General features: G+C 39.4%; 1 protein-coding gene across 5 annotated transcripts in view; it reads right to left on the bottom strand.

Annotated features, from left to right (window-relative positions):
* The window catches only part of pam (peptidylglycine alpha-amidating monooxygenase), a 66472-nt gene that overhangs the window by 49862 nt on the left and 133 nt on the right, over window positions 1–16477 (bottom strand). For 3 of the 5 annotated variants that reach the window (XM_047804606.1, XM_047804609.1, XM_047804610.1), the window contains exons 1-4: window positions 16332–16477; window positions 5690–6303; window positions 4271–4391; window positions 1590–1647 (exon numbers count right to left, since the gene is read on the bottom strand). The exon at window positions 16332–16477 is cut by the window's right edge. In XM_047804606.1, coding sequence (XP_047660562.1) covers window positions 1590–1647; window positions 4271–4391; window positions 5690–5781 — 271 coding nt within the window. In that variant the 5' untranslated portion in view covers window positions 5782–6303; window positions 16332–16477. Of the gene's footprint in view, window positions 1–1589; window positions 1648–4270; window positions 4392–5689; window positions 6304–12346; window positions 12498–16331 lie in introns of those variants that run through there. The other 2 variants (XM_047804608.1, XM_047804607.1) reach the window with 2 other exon arrangements.

The following is a 16477-nucleotide window of genomic DNA, read 5'->3' as shown; positions in this document are numbered from 1 at the left end:
GCACGACAAGACGAATACACAAAAAAGCACTGACCAGTATATATACTGTACATTATAAAGTACGTTGTGCCATGTCTTGATGATTCATGCTACAAAGACATTTTAAACAATTCTGTGTTTCTTACAGTACATTGTGGCAGTAGTTTGGAACTGGTAGGAACTTGACAGCCCACAAAGGCAACAGTAGTGCATAAGTGAACGGAAATTATGCAGAAAAAGTGCTCAGGATCACTTGCTTTTGATACTGCCAAGCCTACAATAAAAAGAAAAACTCAGGCATGACCTTAGCCTTGATGGATGAGTTGCAAAGTAACCAGTTCCAGAGAGACAAGAAAACGAATATGTGGAGAATAAAATACATCTCTCAGGGTCCAATGCACAGCACCTCACCTGGGAAATATAAAGGCATGGACACGTATGGCTGCCAGTAGACCTGACTCACTTGTCTATACTGATGATTAGACTGACAGCAACAGGATGATGTCTAAAGTCTACATACATAAGCATCAGATCGGGTCAGGTGCCTTAAAACGTGTCAGAGGGTTAAGGGTTTGTATTTGGGTCCAGTCAGCAAATTGAAAATGTCTGCGTTATAGCCCTGGCAAATTTCAGGCAGTCATTAATTGCAAACGATTAACTACTAAAACATGTCGATTTGACTTTAGATCATACTGTATGTATATGTACTATCTCCTGAAACAGAAATATAAAAAGGACTGAGACTATTAGACATTTCACTATATAGATATGCCAATTACAGCAAGTTAAATCGAATATCTTGGACTTCAATCTCATTGTTAACAGTATAGACTTATGGACCATATTGTAAACACAGCACATGGAATATTTATATCCTAAATTTGTAATAATGAAGTGATTTCATATGCTATATATCACATAGAAAACATATCGCTTTGATGATAAATAAAAATCTGAATATCTGTATAAAAAAAGCCATCAAAGCCAGTTATTTTAAACTAACACAGAGCACTGTGACTGGAGAGCAGAACTGAAGCTGTAACCAGCACTGAAGCGAAAAACAAGGTTTGTTTGCTCTGGCTACAGCTGTGAAGTGCGTGATGTGATTCCCTTCACTTCTCTGTGAGAGCCTGTCCAATAAGATTTAACAGGACTGGAGACTCGCTCTCTTTATAGCCCTGCTAGTGATGGTGCAGGAGGAATGCGGCTGAATGGGGTAATCTTATTCTGCAGGGACTGAGCAAACACAGACTGTAAGCTTATGGAGCAGAAGGAAACAGCAGCCACTTGTAGAGTCAGCTGAACTCTATGGGAGCTCTTTGGCCTCACTGGGCTGTGCAAAGATCTTCACTGGAGAACATATCAGCTGATATAATGAGACAGGCGTTACCATTCGCAACCAGAAACAACTTATTTATTCCAAGCAATATGTGTTCATGGTGTTAGGATTAACATAGATATTAAGGGATTAAAAAAAAGAAAAAATGGCAATATATATATATTCACACTCCTTAAACGATTGAAAACAATCTAATAAAATAATCAGGGTTCTTTTTCATCTCACAAGCTCACTGGATTGCTTCATCAATTATAGTACAGTTGTTACTCACCTATATAGGCCTCCTTTTGTGTGGGCACAGGAACAGCCATACAGTAATAGGAATCAGACTGCAAAACAAGAAACCTACATCACTACATGCAAACAGGCAACTTACACTGAGGCCTGTAGCATAATGGTCAAAATGCTGATCGCAATTATTGCTTGAAAAGCTGAACAAATGTTGCACAAAATATTTTTGACTGGACAGCATTATTTTTTTTTTTATCAACAGAAAATATCTTGACCTTGTTCATAACCGGCCTCTATTCTTCACATGTTTAAAACAATAACGATGGGAATGGAAGGAGAAAGAAGAGAGATTCAAGGAGAAAAGAAAGATTTTATGTAAAAAGGAAGGAGTGATAAAAGGAATGGGATAAAAAGAAAGAAACATAAAAGGAAATAAACGTTCAGAAAGGAAAATATATATATAACCATGTAATTGGTCAGAAACACTAAATACATTAGCCAACTTCACCTATTCTTAACAATTTGGCAAGTAGCAGAAACCTGGCATGAATATTTGATTCATTGTGCAGCATTTAGCTTAAAGCCTTTCACAAACAGAACCGAAATAGGATGTGCATTAAAGAAAATCTGGTGCATGAGTCACGCCTGTGTGTCTGGACTGCAGTGGAATTGACAGTGTGATGCATCGTTTGAAATCAAAACAACACAATGCATGTTTGCTGAAGTCAATTCTTCCTCGCTGTCAAAATATTGTGATGTGGAGTTATGACATCCAAGTATTACAATATTTAAGGTTAGTTCACCCCCTCCGCTGTTCGATAGGCTTTGTGAAAGAAACGTATAATTATCAGTCAGCTAGCTGCTGTCTCTACTCTCCTGTTAGAACACATCTCAAATTCAGCAAGCAGCCGGAGAGAAGAAAAAACAAAACGGACTGGTGATGTGATTCAGACGGCTCTGCTCTAATTCAAGGCCCTGCTCGGGATTTCTTCACGCTCCTCCTCGACGACCTTGCATAACATGCCACGATCAGACTGGATTTCAGCATGAGGCCAACACAATGCATTTAATCCAATAACTCAAATGACAGGATGAGCCCTGCCCAGATGCAGAGAGGTTTTATTCTGCTCTCTTTCGCTGATCCATTTAACTCTAGGGATTAGCTCAAACAAGTCAAAGCACAGCTCTCAAAATAACTTTTTTTCATCGGGTTCACACCAGAAGAAACACGATGCAAAGGTGTGTGTTGTGTGTGTCGGTACAAGTGAGAAAAATAGAGTTCACGGCGAAATGGAGTTCAAACAGCCAGTCGGTGAGATTACAAACAAAAATGACATCAAGTCATTTTCAGTGCAATGCTGTAATTGCTTGGCTATGGCTGAGAGCTTCTGGCTGTCATCTAACCCTCTGATTTCCTGCTTTAGGGCAACAAGCCTAAATCAATTTTCCATTCTGTGGTGGCAATAGTGAACTAATGCACTAATACAGGGCGATTTGCTAAGTGAAATTCTGTCAGGAGCACAGCTTTACTTATTTTAGCTTCTGTCAGGAGTTCAAATCTAAAATATTAGAAATTCGACTCAAGTTCATTAAGGCCTGACTCGAGACACAGATCTTGGCTGAATCGATATTAAAAAAAAACAAAAAAAAACATAAAAACACAAACACAAATAATAGAAAAGCAACAGCAAGCAAAACCAGCTTGAGAGACACCCCTGAGCCAGGCAAAGGTCATCAGCTGATCAATAGCTCAATGTGGATGAAGCCGACTGCTCAAACTCAACTCTTGTTTCCTCGGTGATATTACGCTCACATCCCCCCTTCTCCCAGCCGAGTTATCAACGAGAGCCCGCGATGAATCACTTGCCGATGAGTCATAGAGCTGTAAGGAGAATAATAATAGCAGCAGCCCAACAGCCCCTCCCCAGTTCCTGAGACTTTCACAATCTGGAGAAGCACAGAAGCTCTCCAATGTACATCAACTTTGTTACACTTGATAAATCTTCCCTTTTCTACACTTTAAGGCTTCCCTGTTCTATAGACAAAAGTGCAGCATCTTCTGAGGCAGCCGCAAGGGCCAATTATCTCTGGCCTGCAGCAATGAGTCCAGCTTTAATGAGTACATTAGTGCTCGATCGATACGTAGCACACAAACCCTGCAGGAGATCCAGGCCAGGCCACAGTGCACACGTTCTGAGTGGAGACAGCTTCAAGACCAAACAGCAAGCCAGAGCGGAGAATGCCAAAACAGGGCCATGATACGATGCTTTCAGGAAGTTTTGGAACAGCGGCGGAACAGTCCAAAAGAAAATCAACATGGTGTTACCAGGTGTTGTAAAGTTAAAGGGTTGCTCAGCCATATTTAGTATTTCTTTCCCTAGCACGAACAACGTGCCTTAAGTTTTAAGGAGCTCGGGGGAAAAAAAACTGCACCTCTAAATGACAAAACACTGCACAGGTCATGTAAGAATGTCTCGTGTGATTAACATTCATTTAAGTATTCCAATTTTAAATATTAACCTCAATGGTTTAATAATGTAGAGAATCTATGAACATAATTTCATTTTCATTACATCCCGTTTATACTACTGTAACTTTTCAATCTGTCCTCCTAAATCAACCATGAAACATTTTAAAGCCCTGGAATTTATCATTACTAAATAACTCAATTGTACATGTATTCTGTTCCTACTTATGATCTAAAGCTAGACGTTTTCTTACCGCTGTTGGGACGACCCCCGGCATGCGGATATCCAGTGAGAAGTTATAAGGGTTGGACAGGACGAAAGGCTGCCTGGTCAAGGTGCAGTCGCTCGGCTCGGACCGCACCGACTCCTCGAATCTGAACAACACAGAAAAACACTGAAGTCATCTCAAACACAGCACAGAGGCATCTATCCATCAGCTATCAGAAACTAGAACTAAAAAATTAACTCTAACTCTGTTATACAGTGTAGTCAGTTTGCTGAGTTAAAAGTCGGTGATAGGGTTGAAAGAAAGAAAGAAAGAAAGAAAGAAAGAAAGAAAGAAAGAAAGAAAGAAAGAAAGAAAGAAAGAACCCACACATCAGGAGACTTATTCTGTGAAAAACACCATGCACCATGATATAAAGGTTTGCTTGCAGACTCCACAAAACAGCATTGTTGATTTAAAAACTGTATACAGTCATTCGGTGAACATTACGTGAGGAACAACAAACTCCTCAAAATAATTATTATGCCATGATGATTTCTCAACAATTACATAATATATATTGAACAAAACCTCACACGTTTTAATGATTCATAAATAGATCTGATGTTGTGAAAGGTCCAAGAGACAAGTTAATTCCTGTTATTACCTACATTATAGCTGGAGTAAACAGTCTCACACACACACACACACACACACACACACACACCCACACACACACATGCACACACATTACAGTCTGTCATTTTACTAAGAAAACAAAAAGCTAAGCGAGATTAAAAGTGCTTACAAACCAAGACTACTTCCATAATTGTTAAGCGAACATCCCGTAAAAACAACATGTCATAAAATCTTAGGTTATTTTTAGGGCTCGAAGTCCCTGTGTGTGAGCTGTTACTATAGAAACGATAATAGATTCGATGAAACACATTAATGTTAAACTATTGTTCATGTTACAGCTGGAGCCACCTGTGCTGTTATATACAAATAATGCACACCTTCTAGCCAATCAGATTTAAGCATTTGCCCACTCAGTGCTATAAACAGGGGTGTAATTTAAGTTCAAATCTACAACTGGAAAGAACCAGCACACAATTTTAACATTGAATTAGCCTCAAAACAACTTGTATTTTTATAAACTATTATATATACTAATGTTCAGTATTCGCAGAAAAATGATATACACTGTGACGTTGTGTGTGCACGTGGAGATTTCATTTGAAACAGAAAAATCTATAGTTACACTTTTTAAAACGATATAAAATATATTAAACAAATACTGCTATTTCTATTACTATTCAAATTCGAAAATGTTTCACACAGTCAAGTGAATCAAAACAGCCCCGGACAAAAGTTTCTGATTTATCGAATCTTAATACGAATGCAAAATATTCCTATTTAAATACGAATAAATAGGTGACTATTTATTGGACAATATAAATCTCTTACCGTTTGTACCTGTCCAGAGGGCTTCTGACATTGTAGCTATGATTTTGACAGATCAGAGCCAGTACAAACACGCTACACAGCAGGACTCCCATGTTCACTCCTCTCCCACTCTTTCTCGCGTTCTTTCTGAGTTGTTTCAGCAAATGGAACGGATGTTTCGCTGGTCTGAGCTCGTCTCACAGCATCAAACCTACTCTGGGTCCACACACACAGAGTGTTAGATCCTGATAGGCTCCCAGTTCCTTCTGCTTCACACTCTTCTCTCCTCTCTTCTCTCTTCCTGCTGTCACAGCTCGAAGGTAAGCAAAGGCGGGTCTCCCCTCAGGTTCGCTCTCTTGTCTCCTCCTCCTCCTCCTCCGCTCTCTCGCTCGCTCGGCTGGAAATGTGTCGTATCTGGAAGCTCTGTTCGCAGAGAAGTCGCGCTGGGGCACTCTGCCACGACAACGAGGAATAAAAGAGAGAGAGCTGGCAGGAAGGAGAGAGGTAGGAAAACAAGAGAAAGAGAAAGGAGGAGGAGAAGGAGGAGGAGGAGAGTGAGGAAACGTGCCGATTCGCACTCGTCCTCAGGTTGGACGGCGCATATCACAGATACGGTGTCAGGCTTCTTTCACAACCTGCAGACACACAACGACGAAGCAAGTTAGAACATTTTACCCACTCATACATCTTGTGAGAAGTTTCTAGCGAGTGAATCTTCATTGTTGGTGCTTTATAAAAAATACATGCAGAGAGGATGAAGGGCTGAAGAAAGAGGAGCAAGATAAAGACAGACAGCCTCCATCACAGTACACTAATCTAATCACTGAGGCTGCCAGCAAATGGAGTCCTCTAAACCCCTGATCTGCTGCTGATGACGAGTAGAAGGTAAATAGAAATACAATTGTATTATTTAAGTGGTGAGAAAGTTCACATTTCTAAAAAGAGTAAGAGCATCACCCAAAAAATAAAACAACTAGGAAATGTGATGCGCTTTAGGGAGTATGTGCAAGTCTTGGGTGCCATTGACTTTACAGGATGTCCTGTAACCTCTCGTACCTGGAACAAGGCACAAGTCCTGCCATTTTGGAGATGTTTTACCCCAATTGTTTAAGTGGTAGCTCATTGGTTAAGCTGTTGGAAGGTTGTGAGTTTAAATCCTAGGACCACTTAGCTGCTGTTGATAGGCCCATGACCAACGTCCTTAACCCTCTACTGCTCAATCATCTAAATAAGATCAATATAAGTTGCCTTGGATAAAGGTGTCCATCACAATTTGGTCCTTACACTTGCCCAATTTTCTTTTTTTGTAGCACATCAACATATCCCACCTCCTGACAGGATAATCAAAGCTATTCCAATGTACTGAATTTTTTAAAGAGTGATCGGACTAACACATTAATAATATCATATGTTTCAAACATATGCTTATTCATTCAATAAAACATATAAGTATACAGTATATTATCTTAATATAATATTTTCATTTTCAATTGGAACACTGTTGTTGCCAGATGGTGAATAAACCTACATGTGATATAAACGGTTTCCAGACCACTGATGTCATTGATTGTCTAGACCCACCACTAATATACCTATATGTATGTAACCGGTATATACCAGGAAGTGGTAGCTTTAGTGGTTAAGGTGTTGTACTTTTGATTAGAAGGTTGTGAGTTCAAATCCTGGGACTGCCACTGCTAAGCCCTTGATCAAGTCACCTATCCCTCAATTGCTCAAATGAGATAAATATAAATCACCCTGAATGAAGGCGTATATCAAATGCCATAAACGTGAATGTATTTTTATATGTAACGTGAACCTACATAAGTGTGTTTCTTTGCTTTGTTATGAGTAAAAAAATGCACAAAAAATAGATAATAAATAAATAAATAAATAAATAAATAAATAAACAAACAAACAAACAAACAAACAAATAAATAAATAAATAAATAAATAGGACAATGATTTGTGTAGAGAATATGTTTATGGCATAAACCGTGTTGATCTGCTCCTGAATGTTAACGGTTTAGATAAACAGCTTCAGGTTGAAGTCCGTATCCAGGCTCCTACTGAGACGGAGCGGGCAGCAGGGGGTGATGGAAGTTTCAGATTTGATGCTCAGCTACACCACATCCTTGTTGTGTTCATCATCATCACGTAAGTAAGGAGCAACTCAAACGAACAAATGCCTGAAGAAACAAACAGCATGCTTGCTGAGTGCTCAAGAGAAAGGAACAGGCAAATTAGCCTCCTTAGGAAAAGACTGATCAGAATCATGTGCACACACACCCACGGTCACATTTCTTAGGAACACCTGCGGTTATCGGATCAGCCGATCAGACGGCAGCAACTTAGTGATAACGTTCATCGAACATCAGAATGAAGAAAAGGTGTGATCTCTGTGACCTGAACTGTGGCATGGTTGCTGATACCAGATGGGCTGAAATGCCTTGTTGATAAGATTGGGTCCATCTGTCAACAGGTCTACAGTAACTTATACAGTCACTCTTTACAACCATGGTGAGCTGAAAAGCATCTTAGCATACACACAGAACCATGAGGTGGATTGACCTTAACAGCAGAAGAGCTCACTGGGTTCCACTCCTCTCAGCCAGTCAGTTGTTACTAATTCTAATGCCAATGATAAAATGCTAATTCTAAAACAAAATTCTAACGCCAAAAGGCTCATTCTTTTGCAAGTGCGATGAGTGCTTACAAGCTCAGATATGATTCACATTAAATGATTCACATACAAAAACAAACAAACAAAAAAAAAAGCACGTTGTGCATGCAAAAAGAAAAAAATAGATTATGTTGAAATAACAGTCCTTCCATTTCCAGCTAAAGGAAATCGTGTTTATCCAGGCTTCCACACGGTACGAGATGATATTCTTAAGCCAACAAGCTGATACGTAGCGATCACTGAATCTGCTGATGATCACAGTCTCCGTTCAATATGTGACCAACGATTTCAGGCTCCTGTTAATTAGTGAAGGATGTTGATGTAGATTATTATTAGGGATTATTTAATGCATTCGATTTAGGGTCAAATTATGCTGTGAGCATGAACTAACGTGAAATATACTATTTGCCTAACAAAGTCAGCATTATTGTATTGATCAATTATCCATCCATCCATCCAACCATCCATCCATCCATCCATCCATCTATCAGCTTTTGCAATAGGTCTATATGAGTCCTCAGTGTGAAAAGCTGAATCTCTATATCACAGCATCTGTTGAAAAGGGGTCAGATATGTAGAAGATGCTGGAAAAGCAAAGAATGGAAGAACCTGAAGGGTTTTTTATGAAGAACTGTATGCAGTTTTACTGCTCAGGACAAACCAGGAACTCATGAAGAACTATCCCAAAACATAAAAACAGTTGTTCAGCCTCCACGTAGCGATACATGTTGTGTTAAGAATCGATGGAATGTAAACTTCTGCACTGCCTCATTTGTGTAAATTCAGTTATTACTTTGTCTTGTGGACTATACATAAAGTTATCTTACGTGAAATAGTTTATCCAAAATAAGCCTCTTATTAGATTCTCTCTCTCTCTCTCTCTCTCTCTCTCTCTCTCTCTCTCTCTCTCTCTCTCTCTCTCTCCACACTTAAAATTGATGCATTGATCCAAATCCTCTGATCATTTCACCTCAGTCACATGGCTGAGAGTGACATCACTGTGAATTACTGTATAATTATATTATTATTATATCATTATTACATTTAATACAAAAGCAAGTGAAACTCAAACTAAAAGTGTACGATTTGTTTGTGCTGATTTGTTTTGAACAGAATACTTTGTGCTTGATTTATTTTGATGTCTCTGCCACTAGGCGAAGGAGGAATTAGGTTTTCTGGTTATCTGTGCACGTGATGTCGTGGAGGATTAGTTGAATAATTTTTAGGATTTATATGAAATTATACTAGTGTGGTTGATTAGATTAGATTAGATCAGGAGGTGTGCATGTTTCCTGCATAACAGCGCGGTTCAGACGGTAGTCAGAAACATTTATTCTAGTCCGTTATCGTTCTTACTATTCTATTGTTTCTATACACTTATCACACCACACCTCTGTTGTGTGATATTCTTTATTTGATTTTGTATTTTAATCGTAACCAGCAGGTTAGAATTGATGCAAACAGGGTCAGGGTCACAGCGAAGTCTGAAACAGTTGTTCGGTAGCTTTCTTCCTGTTTGATGTCTACTAAAGGTTTATTTCAGGCAGAATAATTAGGAACAAAAAGAAGTAGACTGGTTGGCAGTGGTGTCCCGTTGATGCTGCTGGTGTTCCACTTATCTAATTATATGATGGATCGGCTTCAGCTGTAATCTCTTCTATTAAATGTGACACAAAGATATCAGGTAACGAAACAACCTGAGCATATAATTACACTCGATCGATAATTACTCCATACATATAATTTAAGCACAAAAGCCCTTTGAACACAAAAGCATGTGCGTGTTCAGCTTCACGCTCTCCAGTGCATCTTTCCTACAATATCACAGCTTTATAAATCACTCAGCTGACAAGAGCAGAGGCTTGAGCACTTTCTGCGATTAGTACTCGACTGAGTGCTGTAGGCACAGACGTGGTTTCGTACAATTCTTTCCGCTGGCTTTTTCCTGTGCATCCCTGCCGCTTCACGAGACTGACAGCGGGCTGGTCGTCCTGACCCGAGCTTTGTAAATAAGGCCTTTTCCTTTCACCATCCATTCATCTCACAGCAACACAACAGTCCACCCCGGACCCCCCTGCTCATTCACACCGGCACTGGGAGACAGGTGTTTTTTACATGTTGAACAATTACTGTATTGCGTCCCTCTAATCTCCAGGACTAAAGAGCCCAGCTGTACGAGGGGTGCTCATTCAGTAATTGTAGAAACATTCCCGTTTGTCTGTTACGGCTTTACAGAAACATGTGTTTCGGTTCTAATTCGTGGAATTTGCTGTGGAATGTGGAACAGCTGGAATGTCTCCGCGCGCATGTCCACCACGTCTGATCGTTAAAATAAATGAGTGCTGGAAATCATTCTGTCCCAATGCACCAATGCAGTTCCACTGAGCCAGGAGGATGAAACACAGAGCACGGAGGCGAAGGCAAGAAGCCATGCGCCAAAGGCTGGGCTTGGGGGGAGGAGAGAGAGAGAGAGAGAGAGAGAGAGAGAGAGAGAGAGAGAGAGAGAGAGAGAGAGAGAGAGAGAAAGAGACAGAGAGAGAGAGATGAAGTGAGAAAGAGAAAGAGAGAATGAGAGAGAGAGAGAGAGAGAGAGAGAGAGGGAGAGAGAGAAGAAGAGGGAGATGAGGATCCTCTGTGTTTGCGGAGCAGCACTGGGGGCGGAGATGCCACTCCAACAGCAGGAACTGTCCATATGCCATCATGACACCAGCCTCACTGTGACATATGCAGGAAGCATGAGAGCCAATGGAAAAAAAAAATCATTGTGTACTTTGTGAGATAAGACAAACCTAAAGCACAAACCTAAAGCACTATCAGGACACTGTTTAACTAGTAAACAAGAGGAAACATTAGAGCAGAGCTGTGGTGCAAAAAGGGAGAGAGGAAAAAAACCTTCTGTGATGCAACCTTCAGCCTTCAGTCAGTCAGGGGAAATAAACAACATGTCATGTAATGGAGTCGATACTGAAACTCAACAATGTTTCCCAGAAAAGGAATGAAGCTTTTGTCTTCGCTTTTATTTACCAAATGATTCACTCCACAAACTGACAGTTTACTCTGAAATGATTACGCTTTAAATAACACCAATACAAGTCTCAACTTGGCCACCTTATCGTTATTTGTCAGTCCTTTATTTAAGGAACAGACAGTAACAGAAGTCTAAAGATAAAACAGAGAATCAGAAACCACAACTTTAATTCTAGGTTCTCTACAATAACCCTGAAAACAAAACCCTGTAGAACAGAAGAGTCATACCTTTAATTACCTGCTATTTAATACGACCAGGCGTACGAGCGCAACCGAGTCAAAATGCAGAATTAAGACATAATACAAAGCAAAAAAAGGTGTAAAAACAGTCTATAAAACGCTTCACTTGCGATGTGTGTTTTAAAGTTCGACGTTTAGTTGACTTATGGTTAAAAGCAAATCGAACTTTAGCACTGAGTACATTGTGAAGAATACAAACTGGGATGTGTTCAAATGATCCCTTTTGTAACTATTCCAACATGCTGTAGAGTTCCTACGGCTTTCTTCCGAAATGAAAACGATAAGTGGGAGTTTAATGGCTGCGTACACGAAGGCAAAAAGGTATGCAATCTATTTCACAGACACTGGTGAAGAAATGCACAAAAGAGATATTTAAATAACAAAAAAATGCCATTTCTTTTGATTCCCGCATCTCTCTCTTTCTCTCTCTCTCTCTCTCTCTCTCTCTCTCTCTCTCTCTCTCCATCGCACACAGCTCAGAAAACATCCAACAAACGGCTGAGTTTCCCAAACATGTATCCGAGACTGAATTAGTAGTAGCTATTCCTCCCTTGACCGACCTTTCACAGACCCTCTGCCCTGTACACACAGTTTCACATTCAGTTTTAACCGTATATCAGATATTTTAAAGCAAACCAAAACACACACAGGGTTACGCCGTGTAAAACCAAACAGAGAAGAGTGGTAGAGTTGCCCTGAAACTGCGAGTCGCTGGTCAGGCTGCCTACCTTCTCGTAACGTAGCGCAAAATGAATGAGCTCCACAGACAGACGAGAGGACAGCTGCTTCTTCGCTGCCACTGAATCAGGAGGGTGAGCGAGATGGAGAGAGATGAGAAAGAGAGAGGGAGAGGGCGGAGGGGGCTCAGCGTGCACGCTGACATCATCATCATCATCATCATCACACACACACAACTACACCCACACACACGAAGAGGAAACTATGGTAACAGATGCGTGCGCCACAGCCAGGCATCTCGGAGACGTAAGCGAGTGGCCGTGGGGCATGAAGCGCTGCAAATGGACAGGCGTGAATAATAACGGTGCGACCTTTACCACATGCCTTTGTACCCACAGGTTCTGTTCCTCATGACCTTAGGAAAATACAGATGTTTCTTTGCCCGAGGGCAGAATAATGAAAGCTAGACTTATTTGAAGCAACGTTTGAAATATTTCTTCGATAATTGAAACGATTTAAAAACAGAAATAAGTTTAAACAAAACAACTACAAAATTCTAGTAGTGTTTAAAACCACAACACAACGTAACTGTAGCGAGATACGGCTTATAACAGACTAATGTAAACAGCCCCTCGTTACTATCCTGATATACAGTATGACACACTTTAGGGCCATTAATATTACAACCCCGATATTATTATTAAACATTTCCACGTTTTCATCAAGAATGACTATAGAATTTGAACAAATATGCAATTAGCGTTTTTTTTCTGCTTTTTCCAATTTAGCTGTGTATTAGAGAAATAAGGGAAATGTAGTTATCAAATAAAGACAGCTTATAACCACCACATTAGCGCTTGTGAGTAGTCGAAAGAGTTCGAGCGCATGTCGTCTCAAGGATTTGAAACCGAGTCATCTCAAGGCATTAGCATTGGGTTTGAAATATGAGACAGACGGTTTCTGTGTACAGAAACTGCTTGTTTGTCTTCAGTGCTACAAGAGCTGAAAGTGTTTAACACAGATTCTTCATCAAAGATACAAAAGTCACTATGTAACTGTTTATGAAAAAATGGCTACTTTTCTTTTTTTATATATATATATATAATTGTAGATGGTAGATGTTAATAAGTAGATTAGTTGTTGTGGTAGCCATGAGTTTAAGGTGTCTGACTCCAGAAGGTCATGAGCTCGAATCCCAGGTGTGCCAAGCTTGCTCTGCCTACAGTGCAGCCCGAGCTGATATGCATATGAAGCAATGTGTCAAAATAACTTTTGGACATTTATAGTAAATATTTGTTCCCAGCAGAACAAATTATGCAAATGTGAAATTTCAAGGAAGAAAAAAAAAGGAAAAGAAAAAAAGGCTGCCAAAATGTGCTTCAGAGATCCTCTAGTTCCTTTAAGTGAAGCTACAAAGGACATATCCTGCTGAGTCGAGGCAAGTCAGGATGCTTTATTGTCATTTCAACCCCATATAGCCGGCGCAGTACACGGTGATATGAAACGACGTTCCCATAGGACTGCAGTGCTACAGAACAACACACAGCTACATAAAATAACCCAGAACTAAGAGCACTAACAAAGTCATACTATTCTACAAACACCTCCACCCTGAAAAGCTTTTTATTGAAGATCATTTATTTAAAGCTCTAGAATAAAAACCGTTTCCTGGTTTTTTTTTCCCCCAAGACTCGCTTGATAAATATCTAAACATATTATAAATGTCGACACGATTTATACGGATTTCCACTTTTGTCGGCTCATGTCTTCTTCTTTATTAGCGGATTATTAGTCTTTTATTACTTCCTGCACCTTACAAGCGATAAATCACAGCAACACCATGATCTTGCGAGTCTTCAAATACTCAGTTTTTGTGAGTCTGTGCCCACTAGAGCGACTTGTTAAAGAAGAGAACCCGATGTGTTCTTCTGCTGTTGGAGCTCATCTACCTCTACCTTGGTTTGACATGTTGAGACATACTGAGATGCTTTTCTACTCACCACAATTACACAGAGTGATTAGCTGCATTACTGTAGCCTGATCTTATAGGGTAAGTCATTGGTGCCCTAATCCAGGGATGGTGGGTTTGAGTTGAGTGCAGAACCCATAACCCAGAGGTCAATGGAGTAAAATCATCCTCTGCTATGCACAGCCAGCTCTTAAAAAAAAGGCCATTTTGGGATAGTGGTAGATCAAGTGGTTAAGGCTCTGGGTTGTTGATTAGAAGATCAGGGTTCAAGTCATAGCACTGCCAAGCTGCCACTGTTGTGTCAACCCTCTCTGCTCCAGTGATGGTGTATCATGATACTGTAGACTGATCCTGTGCTCTGACCCCAACCTCCAAAGTTGGGATATGTGAAGAAAGAATTTCACTCTGCTGTAATGTATATGTGACGAAAATAAAGTCGTCTTCTTCATTCAGCCTTAACCAGTCTGGCCATTATGTGTTGATCTCTCTCAACAAAAAAGCTGTTTCACTTCACAGGACCTCTTTCCCTCGATGTTTTTTCCTTAACTGAGTAAATTCTAGAGTCTCTTATGTGTGAAAATCCCGAGAGATTATATGAGTTACAGAAATAATCTAACCAGCCCATGTGGCACCAACAATCAAACCATGCACAAAACCACTGAAATCACATGTTTCCCCTTTTCTAATAGTCACAGGTCAGAAGGTGTGTGTGGTTGGTATACGTGTACGTATTACTGTCTCGCACCCTCTCTCTACACTCCTCTGTACTGAACACCTTACTGACTGTTACACAGTTACGAGGGCTACAACAGAGACTCCTGAAGTGATCAGTGATCACTGAATTTACACATTTTTATAATCCACTTTTTTTTACTGTATTACTGTATTATTACTTTGTTCTGTCCAGTTTCTGACATTTATTTATTTATTTCAATTAAATATCGTAATCACTGGATCGTACCTTAGTTATAAGAGGAATAAAGCACTTCTTAAAGGACATCTTGTTAGACATCTTGTTAAAAAGTAACTCCACTTGGAGTCATGTGACATTACACCAATGTCATGTTGTGTTTCATTCTTTACCTACGACTGAATAATGGCTATTTTAATGTTTGTGTTTGAGGTGTGATATTTGCAGTAATATTTTAAGCGAAGCAATGTGCAGTCGCTGTGTTTCAGGTTTGTTTTTATTCAGGTAAACATTTATATTTATGCGTACTGTAGCACTGAAGAGCTTTTTACTTGAAACATGTACAATGATAAGGAACTCAGATTTAATCCAAGTGTTGGACCAAAACCGGTCAGAAAGTGAATTAAATGATTCACTAAGCTAAGTTAACTTCTGATTAACAACAGGATCTTCATCAAGCACATCCTGGTGAAGGGAGAAATTACGTTTACATTTCCAGCATTTGGCAAATGCCCTTATTCAATTCAATTCAAATTTTTTTCTATTGTGCTTTTTACAATTGACTGTCTCAAATCAGCTTTATTGAATATAAACATAAAACAAAAGATTAATATAAAGATGAATATAATGCAAAAATAAATCAAGATTAATATTAGAGATATTTAAATGTGTTTGTATTTATCCCCAATGAGCAAGTCTGAGGAACGGAGAGGAAAAAACTCCCTTAGATGGTGAAAGGAGGAACCAAGTTATCCAGTGGGACTTACATTATCTCGTTTTATTTATACAGCTAATTCAGGGTTAAGAGCCCCGCTCAGGGGCAAAACAGTGGCGGTTTGGTGGACGTGGGATTCGAACCCACAACCTTCTTATCAGTAGCTCAACAAGTACAAGTGAAAATTGGTGTTTTAATATCTCTATATATAAAAATTATATATATATATATATATATATATATATATATATATATATATATATATATATGTATACACACATACCTAACGTTAGCTAATGCTAATACACCTGAACAATGAAACAAACATAAACAAGATGTTTGTCTATAGTCTGGAGTTAAACATGAGACATTTCTAAACAAAATAAACTTTATAAATAAGTAAATAAATAAATGAGGGTTTATATAAATTCATAAACTCACCATTTTAGGGATTTTAGTTCGTGTGTTAAATTAAAACCTCCAGGAAAAGTTGTGTGAACTTGGAAAAGTTGTTGTTTCTCTCATTACAGACACACAGGGCACCGGAGGATTAAACGAGAAGCAGTTATTGTTTACCGTTTGTTTGT

Source organism: Tachysurus fulvidraco, chromosome 20, assembly GCF_022655615.1.
Source record: "Tachysurus fulvidraco isolate hzauxx_2018 chromosome 20, HZAU_PFXX_2.0, whole genome shotgun sequence".
Lineage (NCBI taxonomy): Eukaryota > Metazoa > Chordata > Actinopteri > Siluriformes > Bagridae > Tachysurus > Tachysurus fulvidraco.
The sequence above is the reverse complement of the archived record's forward strand: the minus strand, read 5'-3'. Positions and strand labels throughout refer to the sequence as shown.